The sequence below is a fragment of the Rutilus rutilus genome (assembly GCF_951802725.1).
Source record: "Rutilus rutilus genome assembly, chromosome: 4".
Classification (NCBI taxonomy): Eukaryota; Metazoa; Chordata; class Actinopteri; order Cypriniformes; family Leuciscidae; genus Rutilus; species Rutilus rutilus.
The window spans coordinates 1077808-1095255 of NC_140212.1; the positions used below are offsets into that span (position 1 = coordinate 1077808).

General features: G+C 38.1%; 2 protein-coding genes across 2 annotated transcripts; both read left to right on the forward strand.

Moving 5' to 3' along the window:
- Positions 1-1441: 1441 nt before the first annotated feature.
- msgn1 (mesogenin 1) lies at positions 1442-2844 on the forward strand. The gene has a single exon (XM_084406161.1). It carries the CDS (start codon positions 1603-1605, stop codon positions 2023-2025), a length of 423 nt encoding a protein of 140 aa, XP_084262287.1. The 5' UTR covers positions 1442-1602; the 3' UTR covers positions 2026-2844.
- A 1342-nt stretch (positions 2845-4186) lies between these two features.
- LOC311289955 (uncharacterized protein) lies at positions 4187-11366 on the forward strand. Its single transcript, XM_084408228.1, has 6 exons — positions 4187-4376; positions 5542-5639; positions 6206-6361; positions 7309-7449; positions 8194-8313; positions 9835-11366. Exons 2-6 carry the CDS (start codon positions 5542-5544, stop codon positions 9923-9925), a joined length of 606 nt encoding a protein of 201 aa, XP_084264354.1. The 5' UTR covers positions 4187-4376; the 3' UTR covers positions 9926-11366.
- Positions 11367-17448: the final 6082 nt, after the last annotated feature.

Below are 17448 nucleotides of genomic sequence, written 5' to 3' on the forward strand. Positions count from 1 at the left end.
GGAATCTGGAGTATTTCTTTCTTTTCTTTTTTTCTCACTTTTCTGTTGATTTTCTCAAAATATACAGCACACAATTACAGATGCCATAGAAGTATCACATTTATGTATTTATAGTCATTAGTAAGTATAAGAATTGCATCTCCGGACAGAGACAGAACAAGGTTAAAGTTAAGAAATAATAAAAAGGAGATACACGGTTATGGATCTGTCACATGATGCAAATTATGTTCAAACCAGTTTTTTTTGTTTCATTTTGGGTTAATATTCAGTCATTCCCTATTAAATGAAAGTGCATTCGTGATTTTAAAAGCCGTGAGGAACAAAACTCCCTCTCCTGCTGGAAGAGCTGGTCAGAGTAACACTGGGATGTAACAGTGTGGTCCTAATAAGGGCATAAACGCCTGCACTTCCTCTCAGGCCTTGATCATGAGTGACAGGTGTCACACCTTCCCAGACATGAAAGATCTGACAGCTGCGACACACACACACACACACACACACATGTCAGACATCAGCGCGCATCATTAAACACACTGTTTATTAGGGATTCATTGGTCAAGAGCTTACATGTGGAGGAACGTAGAAATCATTCAAGAATGTGTTTTAATAGCGTTACACTTTTAAGAGGGCTGGACATTTGTGGCAGAAAGACCCAAAAAACATTTCATTAAATAATAAATGTTCATTAAAATAAAATAAGTTTAAAAAAATGTAAGAAAAAATACATATGGACTATATATATATATATATATTAGATTTAAATGTTTTTTTGATTTCTCTTTTTATGAATAAAACGTATAAAATCAGGCAAATGATATAAGAAACAAACCCCAGTGAAATCTCCCTCTCTCTCACTATATATATATATATATATATATAAATTTTCCCTTATAAATGGGATATATATATATATATATTTAAAGTAAAATGTAAAAATAAATATAGAAAACTTTTTCATTTTATTTCATTTAGTTCAAGTTGATGTACTTTTAACTTCTTCCAATAATTCTAAATTCATAAAAATCGTTCAAATCAGGAAAGCATTCTCTGCATTTATTATTCGCCATTTATATTTACTATTTTTTAATAATAGGGTCTGTCCCCAATACTGCAGTCATTACCATCAAGCCAAGTATTTTATAGAAAATTAATGGTTTTAATATATATATGAAAGAAAAAAAAAATATATATATATATATATATATTTATCTTCACAATATAAAAAATACACAAGGCCATGATAAGATGAGAGGTTTTATTTTTCAAGATGTGTGTGTGTAAAAGTGTCTCTTCCCAAAGAAACTATGTAAATGATAAGTGCAGCATCTGTGAAGTGTGTGTGATCCTCCGGCTTTTGCGCTCGTCTGCTCGCATCAATCTGCTAATTGTCGCCGTGTCGACTTAAAGACTCATTTCCCACAAAAGGGGAATCTAATTATTTTCTTTTCACTTACACATTATCCGCCAACATCGCCTTATTCGCACCCGGGTGTCAAGAAGCGCGCGCGTCCCTCGGTCTTCTGCGCATGCGCGCGTCTCTCTTTGAACCTCGCGCTCGTAAAGTTCTCGGGTATAAAAGAGACGCTTTGTCACACAGGATAGATGGATAAGCTGAACGAAGACATGGCGCGGATCGATGTCGATGTGTACACGGCCAAAGTTTTGTCCCAGTGGGACTGGAGCAGAGAAGAGGACCGCGCGTTTGGCGACTCTTGCAGCGCGTCCTCGCCGGAGTCCGCGTGCTCGTCACCGGACGCGCGCTCCAGCACTAGCGGAGGATGCGAGTCGCAACAGAAGCCCAAAGTGAAGATGAGCGTGAAAAGGAGAATGAAGGCTAGCGAACGGGAGAAGCTGCGCATGCGCAGTCTGGCGGAGGCTCTTCATCAGCTCCGGGATTACCTGCCACCGGTGTACAGCAGGAGAGGACAACCGTTAACCAAGATACAAACCCTCAAATACACCATTCAGTACATTAAAGAACTCTCCAGCATCCTCGACCAGCAATCTGCGCATGCGCGGCGCTGACGGGACCAACGGTCAACCCTTTCCCACTATAGACGGCTCTCTCTGTGTTGTGTAATTTGATCTGGTCACCCTTAACACATGATCAGCGTGAAACTCAGTGGAGGAGCTTGTTGTTTGCCAGGCTACAGCTTCAAATGAGTTAGCTTTGAAGGAGCTAGCTACACTGTCATTTTACTAGGCACAAGCCAGACCGATAAACCAACACAGACCGGAAGTTAACTTCGGGCCAGACGCGTAACCGTGGCAACGCGCATGCGTCTGATGAAGCCGTCTATAAGGAACTTTTTGTGCAATGGAAAGATTCTAATGGATGTTAAAAAATCTTCGTGGAATCGCCCAGCTATCAGGGAATGTTCCCACAACTTTTCACTGTTTGGATGATTTAAATAATATTTTGTATGATGTTGTTTTACCTAAATAACGTTCTCTTAAAGGGACAGTGCACGCAAAAATGAACATTCTTTATGTTATTTGTACTTGACGAATGTTCTAAGAGTGTCTTAATGGTTATGAGAATGTAATCGTAACGTTTTTAAACTACCAAATTTAAAACGTTTTAGAAACATTGCACATCACTGTTCCCACAATGTTTTTTTGTTTTTTTTAACATACATTTGTTAGCTGGGCATGGATGAAGATACAGAATCTTTATATCTTACAGCTGATTTTAGGCTGCTTTTGTACAGATTTATATTTTTCTGTTTGTTTGTTTGTTCTACTCTCATGTTTTACTGATGTAAATATTCCTTGCTGATGCTTGAGTGGAGTGTCCATGTCTAATATTAAATTTAAATGGCTGAATAAACATCTTGTTGGTGTTGATGTAAACTGGTTTTTGTATTTCACGTCAAGATAAAAGTGGATTTGAAACTAAAACGTTCAAATATGGCTTCTTAAATTAAGAAATCCAAAAATATTAAAATAAGATGGCATTCAATTTACAGACAACTTACTCGTTATAACAAGGGCTTAGACATGAAAACATAAGTAATAAATATACAAATAAATAAAGCAAGAAAATATCTGTACAGTTTCTAAAGTAATAAATAATAACTTTCTAAACACAAAAACATCCATATAATTTAATATAAGATTATCAAGTCATGTAAAATCATAGCTTTTTAGTTTTTGACAGGGCTTTTAGACATTGTGCCAAATAAAGACTACAAAAAGGAGAGATAAAAAAAGATCTACATTTGTGGATTAAAAATGTTTTTTTTATTTACTTTTTTTTTATTGCATAACAGAACAATAACAACATACACATACAGAGGATCACAATGTATTCAGCTATCCTCTATTACATGCATAATAGCACCAAAGGAAACAGAATAAACAATAAAAAACAAATTCAAAAAAATTATTATACAGGGGATAACTTACAAAAACATCCAAAAAGAAAAGGATTAAAAAATTCTATACATCCGTTTTGCTTTTTTAAGGCCTCAATATAATGCTTGAGTTCAATTTTAAATAATATAATGTTAGGTTTATTATTAGTCCATTTCTGTTTGTGTATGTGGTATTTATCATACATAATTATTAAATTAATCACCAAATTCTGCTCCAAACACTTACTTTTATATATAACAAAAATGACATCTTTACCAGATAGTCGAATCTTTACATTTGTGAATTTAAATATTAGATGTTCAATATCAATCCAAAACAATTGGTTAAATAAATACACATTCAAATAATAAATTCTTCTTCTAAATTACAAAAGACGCATTTAGTCTCTAATATGTCTCTAAAAATCTTGAGACTATTTGTCTCACTGGGTAAATCAAATGGTTAACTTTATATGTAACTTCTTTAACTTCATTGGTTAGACAGTATTTACTGGGTAAACTCCAGTCCTCTTTCCAATCAATCTCGTTATATATCGAGTTCCAAAAAGGTTTGCATTTAGGCAATAATGTAGTTCCACATAATTATTTTTATATAAAAGTTATACAAAAAACAATTATCTATCATTTTCACACCATTACTTAAATGATTAGTATATAATGTGATAGACTCAGAAGATATATTGCCTGTTAAGAGTTGAAAAAAGCCAATCAAACCTGTTTACGCACAACAGCGATTATCATGACGTATTTCTTGGGACAAGAGCACTGGCCAATCACAGCGCGGCTGTCTTCGATGTGGGCGGGGCCTCGCGGTACATGACGCTCTGACAAAGAGAATCAGCGCTGGATGTGACGGTGCGGCGCGGGCCGCCATTTCAAAGCCGAATAAACGCGCGAGGTTTCACAAATTAATTGACGGATGCTTATTTTTTAGAGTACAGTGCAAAACACTTCATATTTTTAAGGCTCGTTGTTTAGAAGAGCTCTCAATCTCATAAGGTAAGTCACGGAAGAAGCGCTATGAGCTCGAATGAGAGCGTCTGAGTGTTTAATGTCGGTGAGGCGAGCCGTTAAATCCCACATTCGCCTTCGTTAATTCTGTCGAATAACTTCACTTGTTAGCATTTAGCTAGCTGTAAATATGTGAGAGTTCATTGTGTATTTGTGTCCTCGGCTTAATATTTCGTTCATTGCGATTATGGCGACAGCCTACAGTAAATCTCGGAATGTATGAAATTAATGAATTAAGAGCTTGTAAATCCGACTAAAATCATCAAATTTATGTTATTTTGTGGGCATAAACACACTTTCAGTAACAGTAATCATCATATTCAGGTGTGATATCATCATAAACACCGAGCAAATACATGATTTTTATAGTATCCTTTAAATTCCATGTACTAAGTTATATAGAAATATAAAAATATACAAATAAAATGGACCATATATATATTGATGATATAATCGTGCACACAGGGGTGTATGCAAATTTACATAGAAATATTAAAATAGAAAAATGGATCATATGCATTGATGATATAATCGTGCACTCAGGGGTGTATGCAAAGTATTATCCAATAAATGCTCTCTGCTTTGAGAAACCCCTCCTCCTAATGATATCAGGTAGCAATTCAGGGTGTAAATTAAGCCTAATTAAAACATAAATTATTTATAAATATATTTGATATGCCCTGCCTCAAATTCCTGAAATTTCACGAGGTCTATAACGAGCTGTTAAAATGATCTGTTCTTTCTCAGTATCTCGAGATGTTTTCTCTCGTGCATCGTTTCCATTAGCGAGATCTTCTGCAGTTTCTGTAGAGATGCTTCAGTGTACAGTTGGCCGTGTGCGTTCACACTATTAATACACGGCTTGTGCCCTGAAATCCCCGTGGCCCAGATCAGCTGCTTATATCCCAGCAGGCCGTTCGATGACGGTGGTTCTGGCATGTTAAGCTCGTCGTGTGGCTTTAAGGCCAAAGGAAAACCGTCAAACATTTGACATTGGCGTTTGACATCTTGAACGTCGTTTCCAATCTGGATTTGGGTCAAAGGTGAAGGCAGGTGTTATGTGTTCATGGTGTTTGCTGCTGAAAATGCTATTATATACGACTGACGGGCATCAATCCTCGGCGTACACTTAAAAAGCACCAATGTTTTCCAGATGGATGCCGAAGCGGAGCAGGTGGAGGAGACGACGGAAGTGATGGAGGCCACAGAAACGCCCTCGCAAGAGGAGCCTTCGTCTGACAACAAGTTTAGGTAGGTCACATGACCAAAGCTTCTACTGTCATTGGTTATTCCCATCCACTTGTTTTCCATCCACCTATTTTTATGCAAATTTGGGGATATTGCATATTAAAAAAGCTATAAAATGGGCTTAAAAAAACGTATGTGCTCAATTAAGTTGTATATTTTTTTTTATCTGATAAGAAGACGTGGATAAACTAAGACGGAAACACATTTACTGAATAAAATCCTTTAAAAAAAAAAACTCAGCAGAGGCTGTGATTGGATAACTGGACTTACCAGCGGACCAATGGCATCGCAGCATCTCAAACGTTGGTTTGGTGTTTCTGAAACGCCGGAGTCAATTATGATGGAGGGAAAAAGAGCCAGATTGCAGCAACTTACAGTTTTATTACTGATATTAATTGAACTTTGCGCAGTTATTGAACTGAACTGAATCAACACTAAACTGAATAATGACTTTTTAGAGAATTTGTCTCTTTTGATGAAGTTGAGTCCTGATTATTACTGTGAAGCTGCTTTGAAACAGTTGATATAAAGGTAAAATGTGTCTGAGGTTTGGTTCTGATTATTTGCAGGGGTCGTGGGATGAAGTTTCGTGGCAGAGGCGGCCGGATGGGCCGTGGGATTCGTGGTGGACGTGGGATGATGATGATGATGAAAGGCTTCAGACCCCCGGGTCACATGAGAGGAAGAGGCCGCGACGGGTTTACCAATGGATTTGGACCCATGAGGTTCTGCCGAACTGTTCTTGAGTCTTTCCTTAAAGGGATAGTTCACCCAAAATTAAAATTAGCCCATGATTTACTAATCCTGAAGCCATCCTAGGTGTATATGACGTTCTTCTTTCAGACGAATACAGAGTTATATTAACCCTTAAACAGGCAAGAGTGGAAAATGATAAGCAAAAAATAATTTCATGTAATTTTTTATATCATCTGGACTTAAGTAAAACATATCCAAAATATTTGAGATATTTTGGATTTTATGAGTTGTGACTCCCAGGTCACGTTGCCTGATTAGGGTATAAAAAAAGGACCAAGTCATTAATCTGTTTACTGTTACTGGCCCACTTGCCACTGCATTTTTAAAACAATTATATCCTATACTTCTTCTGATCTAATGTTGACAAATTATATATCATTCGAAAGCTTATGAACTCAAGATTCGGACCTTGCGTTACCATAAAAATGGTACTTTAACCCCTTAACTCTCAGCCCCCTTTTTGAGAATGGACATTAAAATGCACTATTCAGGCTTAAATGGTTGTAATTCAAGAATGCTTATGGGTATAGACCTAAGTTTGGTCTTGTTTTAAAGAAATGTCCTGGCTCTTCAAAGCTTTATAATGGGAGTGAATGGGTTTTTCTTTTTGGAAGTCCATAAAAGTGCATCTATCCATGATAAAGTGCTCCTCACTGCTCTGGCAGGTTAATAAAGTCCATCTGAACTGATGCGTTCGTGTAAGAAAAATATCCATATTTAAAACTTTATAGACGGCAGAGGGCCGTACGCATCGATTTACAACGGCGAATATTTCTTCATTTATATGAAGGGTGTTTATATTCACGTGAGGGCGAGTAAATCATGGGCTAATTTTTATTTTTGTGTGAACTATCCCTTTAAATCATTTCAATGAACCCGTTCATGAAAAAGCACGTGCTCTCTCTGTGTGTTGCAGGAGAGGCATGGGGAGGACGTGGCCGTATCCAGACATGCGTGGCCGTCGAGGTCGAGGCGGGCCGATGGGAATGAACTTGGGTCCGCCACCGCCTCCGCCTCCACACATGCACATGAGAGGACCTCCACCACACATGCACAGGTGTCCGCATCACTCCGGCAGACCTCGGAGAAACACTGTTTATATACTGCATTCAACCAAATGTGCCTTTTTTTTGCTAGCATCTAGAGCTGGGTTGACTATCGATTTCTTGATTTTAAAGTCCCCCTGTAGTCAATTATTATACCCTTGCTTCGTTTAGTATGCGCGGCTCTATGAATATGCAAATGAGCCCCGCCTCCACTCACTCACTCAGCTCAGAGATCCACTGGTTGACGATCACACGTTGATCTGATTGGTTACAAGGTAGTTTGTGACGTCAGAAACACCAGCGATTTCAAAGCGTGTTTTTGAGACTGTCTTTGGTTCACTGCAGTTTTAAGGAGGAAATACTCAGCAATGGTGTCGACTTATGAACTTACACATGCTTTGTCTTAAAGCATATTAAAAGCACCACATAGACACATAAACAACATTAAAAGCTGGATTTTCACCACAGGGCGACTTTAATCTTAATTTTGATGAACCACAAAACTTCTCTAAACATTATTTGTAGCGCCTGCCATCCATTAATAGCTTTGATCCTTTTTATAAGACACAAAGTCTCAGCTTTTTATCAGGACACACTTTTAAGGACTTATTTATGGGTTAAGATTTTTTTCAATATCTTATATTATGTTGTTAAATGTTTAATATGTATCTGCCATGTAATAGCCGGTGATGCTGAAATGGCGAGAGAGACTGAAGGGTTTCCGCTGTGTGTAAAGTGTGTGTTTACGTTTTCAGGCACGGCCCGCCTCCCCCTCCCCCCCCACCGGGACACCCGGCCTTCAGAGGACGGCCCCCACATCCGAGGGGGCGGAGTATGATGCCGCCCGGCCCGCCCCGTTTCTTCCACCCCAGAGGGTAAGAACACACTCATCCGCTCTCACGTTCACAGACGCACATGCGAAGAAGAGTCTCTTCGGGGCGTGACAGTGCAGAACCACGGCTAAAACTAAAATTACATAAGGGGCTTTCGCACCGGATAGTTCTAGGAACGAGCCACCAGGATGGTTCTCCGAGAACTAATGGTTCCCTTGGGAGCGTTTTCCTGGTTGCGTTCGCACCGCCAGTAGGAACTCTGAAGTGACGTGAGACACGTTCGTCTTATATTTTGACGGCGCTGAGAACGACTGAACACACAGCGCTCGCATTCTCCTGTTCATTAGTGTACGATCTGTCTAACAGCTCTAATACATTATTAGATAGAATAGATAGTAGACAGTAATGAAGAGGTATTAGCGTATGCCATGTGGTTTATATCTAGTGTCGCTAGCTGAGCAGAAACACATAATCATGTTTCTCTTGGTCCCTCAAAAGTGGTTGGGTTTCTCCTCAGTGTAAAGGTTGAGAGGTCCATCTATCGCCAATCAGCGAACACTAACGTCACGGATAGTTCCCATAGCGCTGGTTTAGACCGACTCTGGAGGAGGAGATAAATTAGTTCCTCTAAAAGGAGTTCCTGGAACTAAAATAGTTCCTGCGGTGCGAACAAACACGCCAAAAACCGGGAACTTCCACCGATAGAGACAGAGCGACACGCGTCATTATCTGAAAACCAGGGGAACAATCCGACCGTCACCATTGACTCTGTACTGTGTGACGCTGCCTCCTTGTCATTTCTAACTTATAACAAAAGACACAACAATGTCTAAAAGCTGCTGTGTGACAGGGTGTGCAGCAAACAAGCTAAAACACACAGAGATACGAGCGTTTAAGGACACACAAGTGGATACAGGCAGTAAGAGGTGAAGCATCAGCAGGAAGAAGGGGTGAATTGTGGGATCCTGACGCTCAGTATGCACTAAAATACTCTACGTGTGCAGTAAACATTTCATCACTGGTCAAATATCCAAATGTCAGTTTTATATATTATATTATATTTCTGTAAGCTAAGCTATCCTGTCTCCTCCAGTGGGCATAAGTTAGTGCTCAGAGTAATGTGACACGCTGGCTCGGTCTCAATTGCTGTATCCACTTTTGTGTCCTTAAACACTCGTCTTTGGGGTCGCTTAGCTCTGTGTGTTTTAGCTTGTTTGCTTATATTAGACATTGTTCTGTCTTAAAGTGCACGCTTTCTTTAAGGATTTCCAGTGTGAACACATGCACTACTTGCACTATTTATACTACAGAATGGCGTAGAATAGTGCACAAGTACGCAATTTGGGACACACTGATGAGTGTATAAGTGCATAGTGTATAGTGCGTACTGGGACACGGCGTATGAAAAGGTTCCTCTGGTGCGAAAGCCCCTATAGTGCATGACACCCTGTTTTTCTTGAATTCTGTGTTTTTTAAATAACGCATTTGCAAAACATGACGAGTTTCGGCGCCTCTTGAGCACAGCAGGCCAATCAAAATGTGTGATTTTATCCTTTCATGCAGTTACCACAACGGATCGGCCCCTCCTCTGCCCCACCCGCCTCCAGGCAGGGGCCAGCGCTGGCCGGGGCCCCCTGGTGGCCGGAAGTTTTAACGCAACTAAAATCTGTAGCGTTAATGTCCACCGCTCACTCATTTCTGTCCGAACAGACTCGCAGGTCCTTTTACTGTAACAAACACGCTACCTTTTTATTTTTTTTATATATATATATGTTACTTCATTTGAGGAAAAAACCCCGAAAAACATTTAAATGGATAGTTCACCCAAAAAAGAAAATTAGCCCATGATTTACACGCCCTCACGTCATCCTAGGTGTATATGACATTCTTCTTTCAGACGAACACAGTCAGAGTTATATTGAGAAATGTCCTGGCTCTGCCAAGCTTTATAATGGGAATAAATGGGTTTTTGTAAGTCCATAAAAGTGCATCTATCCATGATAAAAGTGCATCTATCCATCATAAAAGTGCATCTATCCATCATAAGTGCATCTGTCCATGATAAAAGTGCATCTATCCATGATAAAAGTGCATCTATTCATCATAAAAGTGCATCTATCCATCATAAAAGTGCATCTATTCATCATAAAAGTGCATCTATCCATGATAAAAGTGCATCTATGATGGATAGATGCACTTTTATGGATTTCCAAAAACAGAAACAGACATTCACTGCCATTATAAAGCTTGGAAGAGCCAGGACCATTTCTTAATATAACTCTGATTGTATTCGTCTGAAAGAATAAAGTCATATACACCTATGATGACTTCAGGGCGAGTAAATCATGGGCTAATTTTCATTTTTGGGTGAGCTATCCCTTTAAAAGCACTCTCACTCTGAGGAAGAGAAGGACACATGTTCTTAAGTTGATTTAAATTAAGTGTTTTTACTCCCTAAGTGTTGTGTATAAGTCAGCGTGGTGCTATTCCTGTGAGCCTTAAACAATCCTGTTCCTTTATCCCAAGAAAACAAGTGAGACTTTAGCGACCGAGAAGGGACGGTGGCGCCAGCCGTTATTCCTCAAGCATGTGTCGTTGATATTTCTGTACTCCTTGGACGTCTCAAATATGGCATTTACCAAGCAGATCCCTCAATATGTTCATCTTCATGTGTAGTGCTCATGAATTAATAATGATTTAATATCATAAATGTGCAGCTACCTAGTCAAGTGAGAATATTGCTGTTAAAGTATTCATGTTTCTTATTTTCTTTTGTTTGGTTGAATGATTGTTAAAATCACAAAGACATGGATTCGTTTTAACATGACAGTAGAGTAGCGCTACGATTTATATACTTCTTCTTTAAATAAATATTTCCTTGCTTTTCTATTTCAAGGCCAAGTATTTGATTCAAAATAGTAAAAAAAGTAAAGATAAAACCCCTCTCTGTGTTGAGTTTTGAAGTGTTATTATTATTATGGCACATTCACGTATTGTAACTGATAAAGTCATGTGGATTTGTGAATGTAAATTGAACAGATAACAGCTTTTGACTTAGTTTTGACAAACAAAACAATAAAGTTAAGATAAAATGACCTCTCTTTTTTATTGTTCATTCAAACCAAAAGCTGAATGTCCATTTATGTAATGCATTTTTTTAAAGTACTGATCATTTCTGAAGCCAAATGGACAACAATGTAAAGATTTTATTACATGAGCACAGATATATTTAACTATGATGTGTTTATTATGAATACTCTTATTTATTTATTTATATTTACATCATTGCAGAAATGCATAATAATAAAGCACATGGATGACTTGAGTAAAGTTATATTTGAAATACACTGAATTAAAGTTGCCTAGAGGGCTGAAAGCTCGAGCTCAGGCCGGATGTCCAAGGATGTGTGCATGAAATAAATGTACTTTTAATATTCAACAGGAAAACACTTCTTGACTCACTCTAAAACTAAACACGCATCATCATAGCAGGCCACGCTGTAGTGCATGCGAGTGAGGTTAACACTATAAATAGGCAAAAGTTTGGAGACACTCAATATATTTTGTGTGTGTTAGAATAACGTGATTCTATGGAAGCTTGTTTCCGCCACTGAATAATAAATAATAATAATTGCGACTTTTTATCTCACAATTGTGACTTTTTTTTTCCTCAGAATTGCGAGATATGAAGTCAGAATTGTGAGAAATAGTCGCAATTCTGAGAAATAAAGTCGCAATTCTGAGAAATAAAGTCGCAATTCTGAGAAATAAAGTCGCAATTCTGAGAAATAGTCGCAATCGCGAGATATAAAGTCGCAATTCTGAGAAATAGTCGCAATTCTGAGAAATAAAGTCGCAATTCTGAGATATAAAGTCGCAATTCTGAGAAATAAAGTCGCAATTCTGAGAAATAGTCGCAATTCTGAGAAATAAAGTTGCAATTCTGAGAAATAGTCGCAATCGCGAGATATAAAGTCGCAATTCTGAGAAATAGTCGCAATTCTGAGAAATAGTCGCAATTCTGAGAAATAAAGTCGCAATTCTGAGATATAAAGTCGCAATTCTGAGAAATAAAGTCGCAATTCTGAGAAATAGTCGCAATTCTGAGAAATAAAGTCGCAATTCTGAGAAATAGTCGCAATCGCGAGATATAAAGTCGCAATTCTGAGAAATAGTCGCAATCGCGAGATATAAAGTCGCAATTCTGAGAAATAGTCGCAATTCTGAGAAATAGTCGCAATTCTGAGAAATAGTCGCAATTCTGAGAAATAGTCGCAATTCTGAGAAATAGTCGCAATCGCGAGAAATAAAGTCGCAATTCTGAGAAATAGTCGCAATTCTGAGAAATAGTCGCAATTCTGAGAAATAAAGTCGCAATTCTGAGAAATAAAGTCGCAATTCTGAGAAATAGTCGCAATTCTGAGAAATAAAGTTGCAATTCTGAGAAATAAAGTCGCAATTGCGAGATATAAAGTCAGAATTGCGAGATATAAAGTCAGAATTGCGAGATATAAACTATTCTGAGGTAAAAAAAAAAGGTCTGTCTTTTTTTTCCTTAGAATTGGCCTTTATATCTCACAATTGTGAGAAAAGATGTCAGAATTGCGAGAGATAAACTCGCAATTATGTGTTATAAAGTCAGAATTGCGTGAAATAAAGTCGCAATTGCGAGAAAAAAAAGTCCGAATTCTGACTATAAGACGCAATTGCGACTTTATTTCACGCAATTCTGACTTTAAGTAAAAAAAAAGTGATAGAGATAAAGTCGCAATTATCTTTTAAAAATGTTTTATTCTGTGGCGGAAACAAGCTTCCATATGATCATGACACAAATGGAAGAATGTGTGGATGAGAACGGCTCTGGACGTTGATCGGCCGGCTTCATCTTGGGATAAACGCTGTTAAAGAGGAACTTCATGCTTTTCCTCCGGCAACCGCTTTAGTTCTGTAAAGAAATTAATGCATTGTACAATCTAAGGTTACAAAAGATAATTTATCTTTGATGCATGTTTGATTAATAACCCTGTGAGAAGACATTTACTGAACTAAATTAAGATCTAAAAAAATAGCCATGAAAATTGAAAAACAAGAATTTAAAGGGACAGTTCTCCCATAAATGATCTACTTTTCCCTTAAAAACTGAGTTTCTTTGTTCTGTTGAACATACAGTTATGCAGAATCAGAATAATTTGTATCTATTTACTTCCCTAATATTCCCTATGGACGTCAATGGATACCAGTGATTGTGTGTTTGCCAACATTCATTAAAATACCTTGTTGGTCCCCATTGACCTCCATAGTGTGAAAAATAAAATAAATACAATGGATATCAAAAAAGAAACTCATTCAGGTTTAGAACAACTTTGCATTTAGATCGGATGTTTCTCCGGGATCACGAGGATCACACATTCAGTCGGTGCGTCCAAACTTTTGACTTGTGTGAAGCCATTAACATCATGAATAATCTGGATCGTTTACCTCTGATGCGAGAGAACATTACTCTGATTAATCCGTCTTATTACTCCTGATATCTCAAAATGAATACGGATTAGTTTGGCAGATAACACCACTCTCTGACGACGGTGCGTGATCTGTGAGGTGTGGCGCGAGGTGGTGTGTGTAATGCAGAGTCCGCTCTGAGTAAAGCACCCGCAGGTTTGAGTCCTCCCCGACGTCCTGACAGAAATGACGCGCGTCGAGCAGCAAACGTGTTGTGTGTGTTCCTCTGACTCTTCTTGTCTCCTGAAGGGGTGAGACACCCTTCTGGAAGCATCCGGACACTCGTATGAGGACCATCCCGTCTGTCACTCATCTCCTCCCAAGCCCCGCCCCCACAGTGAGAAGCCCCGCCCCCTCGTAACCACGGTGAGTTTGTCTCTCTCTCTCTCAATCTCTCCCTCTCTCAATCTCTCTCTCTCAATCACTCGCTCTCACTCAATCTCTCTCATCTCTCTCTCTCAATCTCTCTCAATCACTCGCTCTCAATCTCTCTATCTCTCAATCACTCGCTCTCTCTCTCAATCACTCGCTCTTGCTCAGTCTCTCGCTCTCTCTCTCAATCTCTCTCTCAATCACTCGCTCTTGCTCAGTCTCTCGCTCTCTCTCAATCTCTCTATCTCTCTCTCAATCACTCGCTCTTGCTCAGTCTCTCGCTCTCTCTCAATCTCTCTATCTCTCTCAATCACTCGCTCTTGCTCAGTCTCTCGCTCTCTTTCTCAATCTCTCTCTCTCAATCTCTCACTCTCTCTGTCTCTCAATCTCTCTCTCTATCTCTCTCAATCTCTCTCTCTATCTCTCGCTCTCTCTCTCAATCTCTCTCTCAATCTCTCTCTCAATCTCTCTCTCAATCTCTCGCTCTATCTCTCTGTCTCTCTATCTCTCTCTCTCAATCTCTCGCTCTATCTCTCTCTGTCTCTCTGTCTCTCTCTCTCTGTCTCTCAATCTCTCGCTCTATCTCTCTGTCTCTCTATCTCTCTCTCAATCTCTCGCTCTATCTCTCTCTGTCTCTCTCTCTCTCTCTCTCAATCTCTCGCTCTATCTCTCTCTGTCTCTCTATCTCTCTCTCTCTCAATCTCTCGCTCTATCTCTCTCTGTCTCTCTCTCTCTGTCTCTCAATCTCTCGCTCTATCTCTCTCTGTCTCTCAATCTCTCTCTCTCAAATTCAAAATTGCTTTATTGGCATGACTAAAAGTACAATATTGCAAAAGCTTGGAATACATAGAATAATAATTAAAAACATCAAAATAATAGAATAAAATATTATAACTTAAATTTAAATAAGCAGTGTAACAAATTAGAGCATGTGTGAACATCTGATACCACATATATTTGTTTTAACATTTTTATATATATATATACACACTCTCTGGCTGACCTGTCAATCACCCTGAGGAACTTCCAAGTGAAGTCAGTGGTTCCTCCGTCATTAAAGAGTTCGTTTCAACATTAATAAAAGCAAAAGTTGTATCTGTAATGTATTATTATGTGGACTCATCAGAGAACAATACATCGACTCAACCCTGGACACCACAGCTCTCGATTAATCGGTTATACAGATATTTAAAGTTTCATTTCATCCCTAGAACTCATATTTGATCACAGAAATGACACTTAAAAAATTAAAAAATCCTTTAAAAATGTCTTCATGCCTTAAAATACCTCGAATGTAACTCGACACCCTTGCCTCATTTAGTATGCGTGGTTCTATGAATATGCAAATGAGCCCCGCCTCCACTCACTCACTCAGCTCAGAGATCCACTGGTTGACGATCACACGTTGATCTGATTGGTTACAAGGTAGTTTGTGACGTCAGAAACACCAGCGATTTCAAAGCGTGTGTTTGAGACTGTCTTTGGTTCACTGCAGTTTTAAGGAGGAAATAAGCAATGGTGTCGACTTATGAACTTACACATAAAGCATATTAAAAACACCACATAGACACATAAACAACATTAAAAAGCTGGATCTTCACCTCAGGGAGAAGAGAGTCAACAACTGTGTTCAAAGGTAAAATAACACCTCCCTTAATTAATAAACTTGAACATAACAGGCGTTTCAGTTTCATTATCAACACCTGTAACTGAACGAACAATCAACAGCAGCTTTTATTAATCATATAATATATGTGAATTAAAGCTTGAGAAACCGATCAAAAGTCTGATGAATGTTTCTGATCTTCAGCTTTAAAGTTTTGTAGACAAACATCAGTATCACTTTACATTATTTATGCATATGTGAAGGTGTTTATTCATCTCTGTTAGTGTTCGTTAATACAAATACTTTCCAAGACTTCACAATAAGTTAACATTACTTAACGCAATATACTCTTACAGAACATTATTATTATTACTAAAGTAAAATGTTCATGTTCAGCTCACTGCATCAGTGTTTACAGATGTGGCCTGACTTTAGGAATGCAAAATTAATTAGGATTAATAAAGTAACGTTAGCGGATGAAAGATTATTGTAAAGTGTTATTTTAACAGATACAACTTTTGATTTTAATAATGTATTAGAAAATGTTGAAAGTAAGAAAATAAAGAAATGCTTTATAAATGTTTTTCATTGTAAAGAACCATAATGTTGTTTTTAACCTAAATGTTATCATTTCTTTCTAAAACGTAATGAAAGCTCAGTGGGAACACCGTACCGTCTGTTATAGCTGCGTTATAATAGTGCAGAATCCGTGTCGCATCTGAAACTGGATGATTTTAATGCAAACAGTGAATAGGTAAGTGTTTATTCAGCAGATAAAACTGTGCATAATTAATGCATTAAAATACTCTTATCATGCATGATCTAGAACGGCTTACATTTAAGTGTTAAATAGTTTTTTATAGCAGATCGTAAAAGAAAAGCATAATCTCACTTACATTATTGTGTTCACAAGTCAAGCCAGCTTTATTTATACAACACAACGCAGCTCTACAGAGGTAACAGGGAAATAATGCAATAACGTTTGGTTTTTTGCAGCATTTGCAAAAAAAACCTAAAATATTTTGCAATAAAAAATAAAAATAATTTTGCATTATTGGTTTTCTTGACATTTTTATACCTTATATTGTAGAATTAAAACACTTTATACCCAAATGTAAAAAAAAAAAAAAGTACTCGAATCAATGAACCGGCACTAATACAGATCATTAACTAAGAAAAGTTGTTTTAGGGTTTAGTTTCCCTTTAAACTGAGGAAAGTTCAGTTTAGATTCTCCAGAGGGTTTGATCCAGTTATGTGTGGTTTATCATATACAGTGATGAACATCTGCCATAACACACATTCAGACAGAACGAGCTGAGTGATCTGAAACTGATGCACATCTGGATCATCGGATAGTTCTGGATTTGAGTTATTCCTCTCCAGATCTAAATGTGTCAGTGTGTTAGTTGTGTTATAGGAGTGTATGATGAATGTATTTGACACATCTTGCTGTTCTGTGTTCATGATCTTTATATGAGAGAGAGACGTGAGCGAACGAACGAACAGTGAATCATTTGACTCTTTTGATTCAGAGGAGAGAGTCATTTGGTTTGCGCTGCAGGACCAGGTAAGTAACATCTCATCTGAACTGTGCAGTTCACACACACACACACACCATCTCTCATCTAATACAGATCTAGATGTATCGTTTGTGTGTCTCAGATGCTGATGTCATTAAAGGGAAGGATGTTTCAGCAAA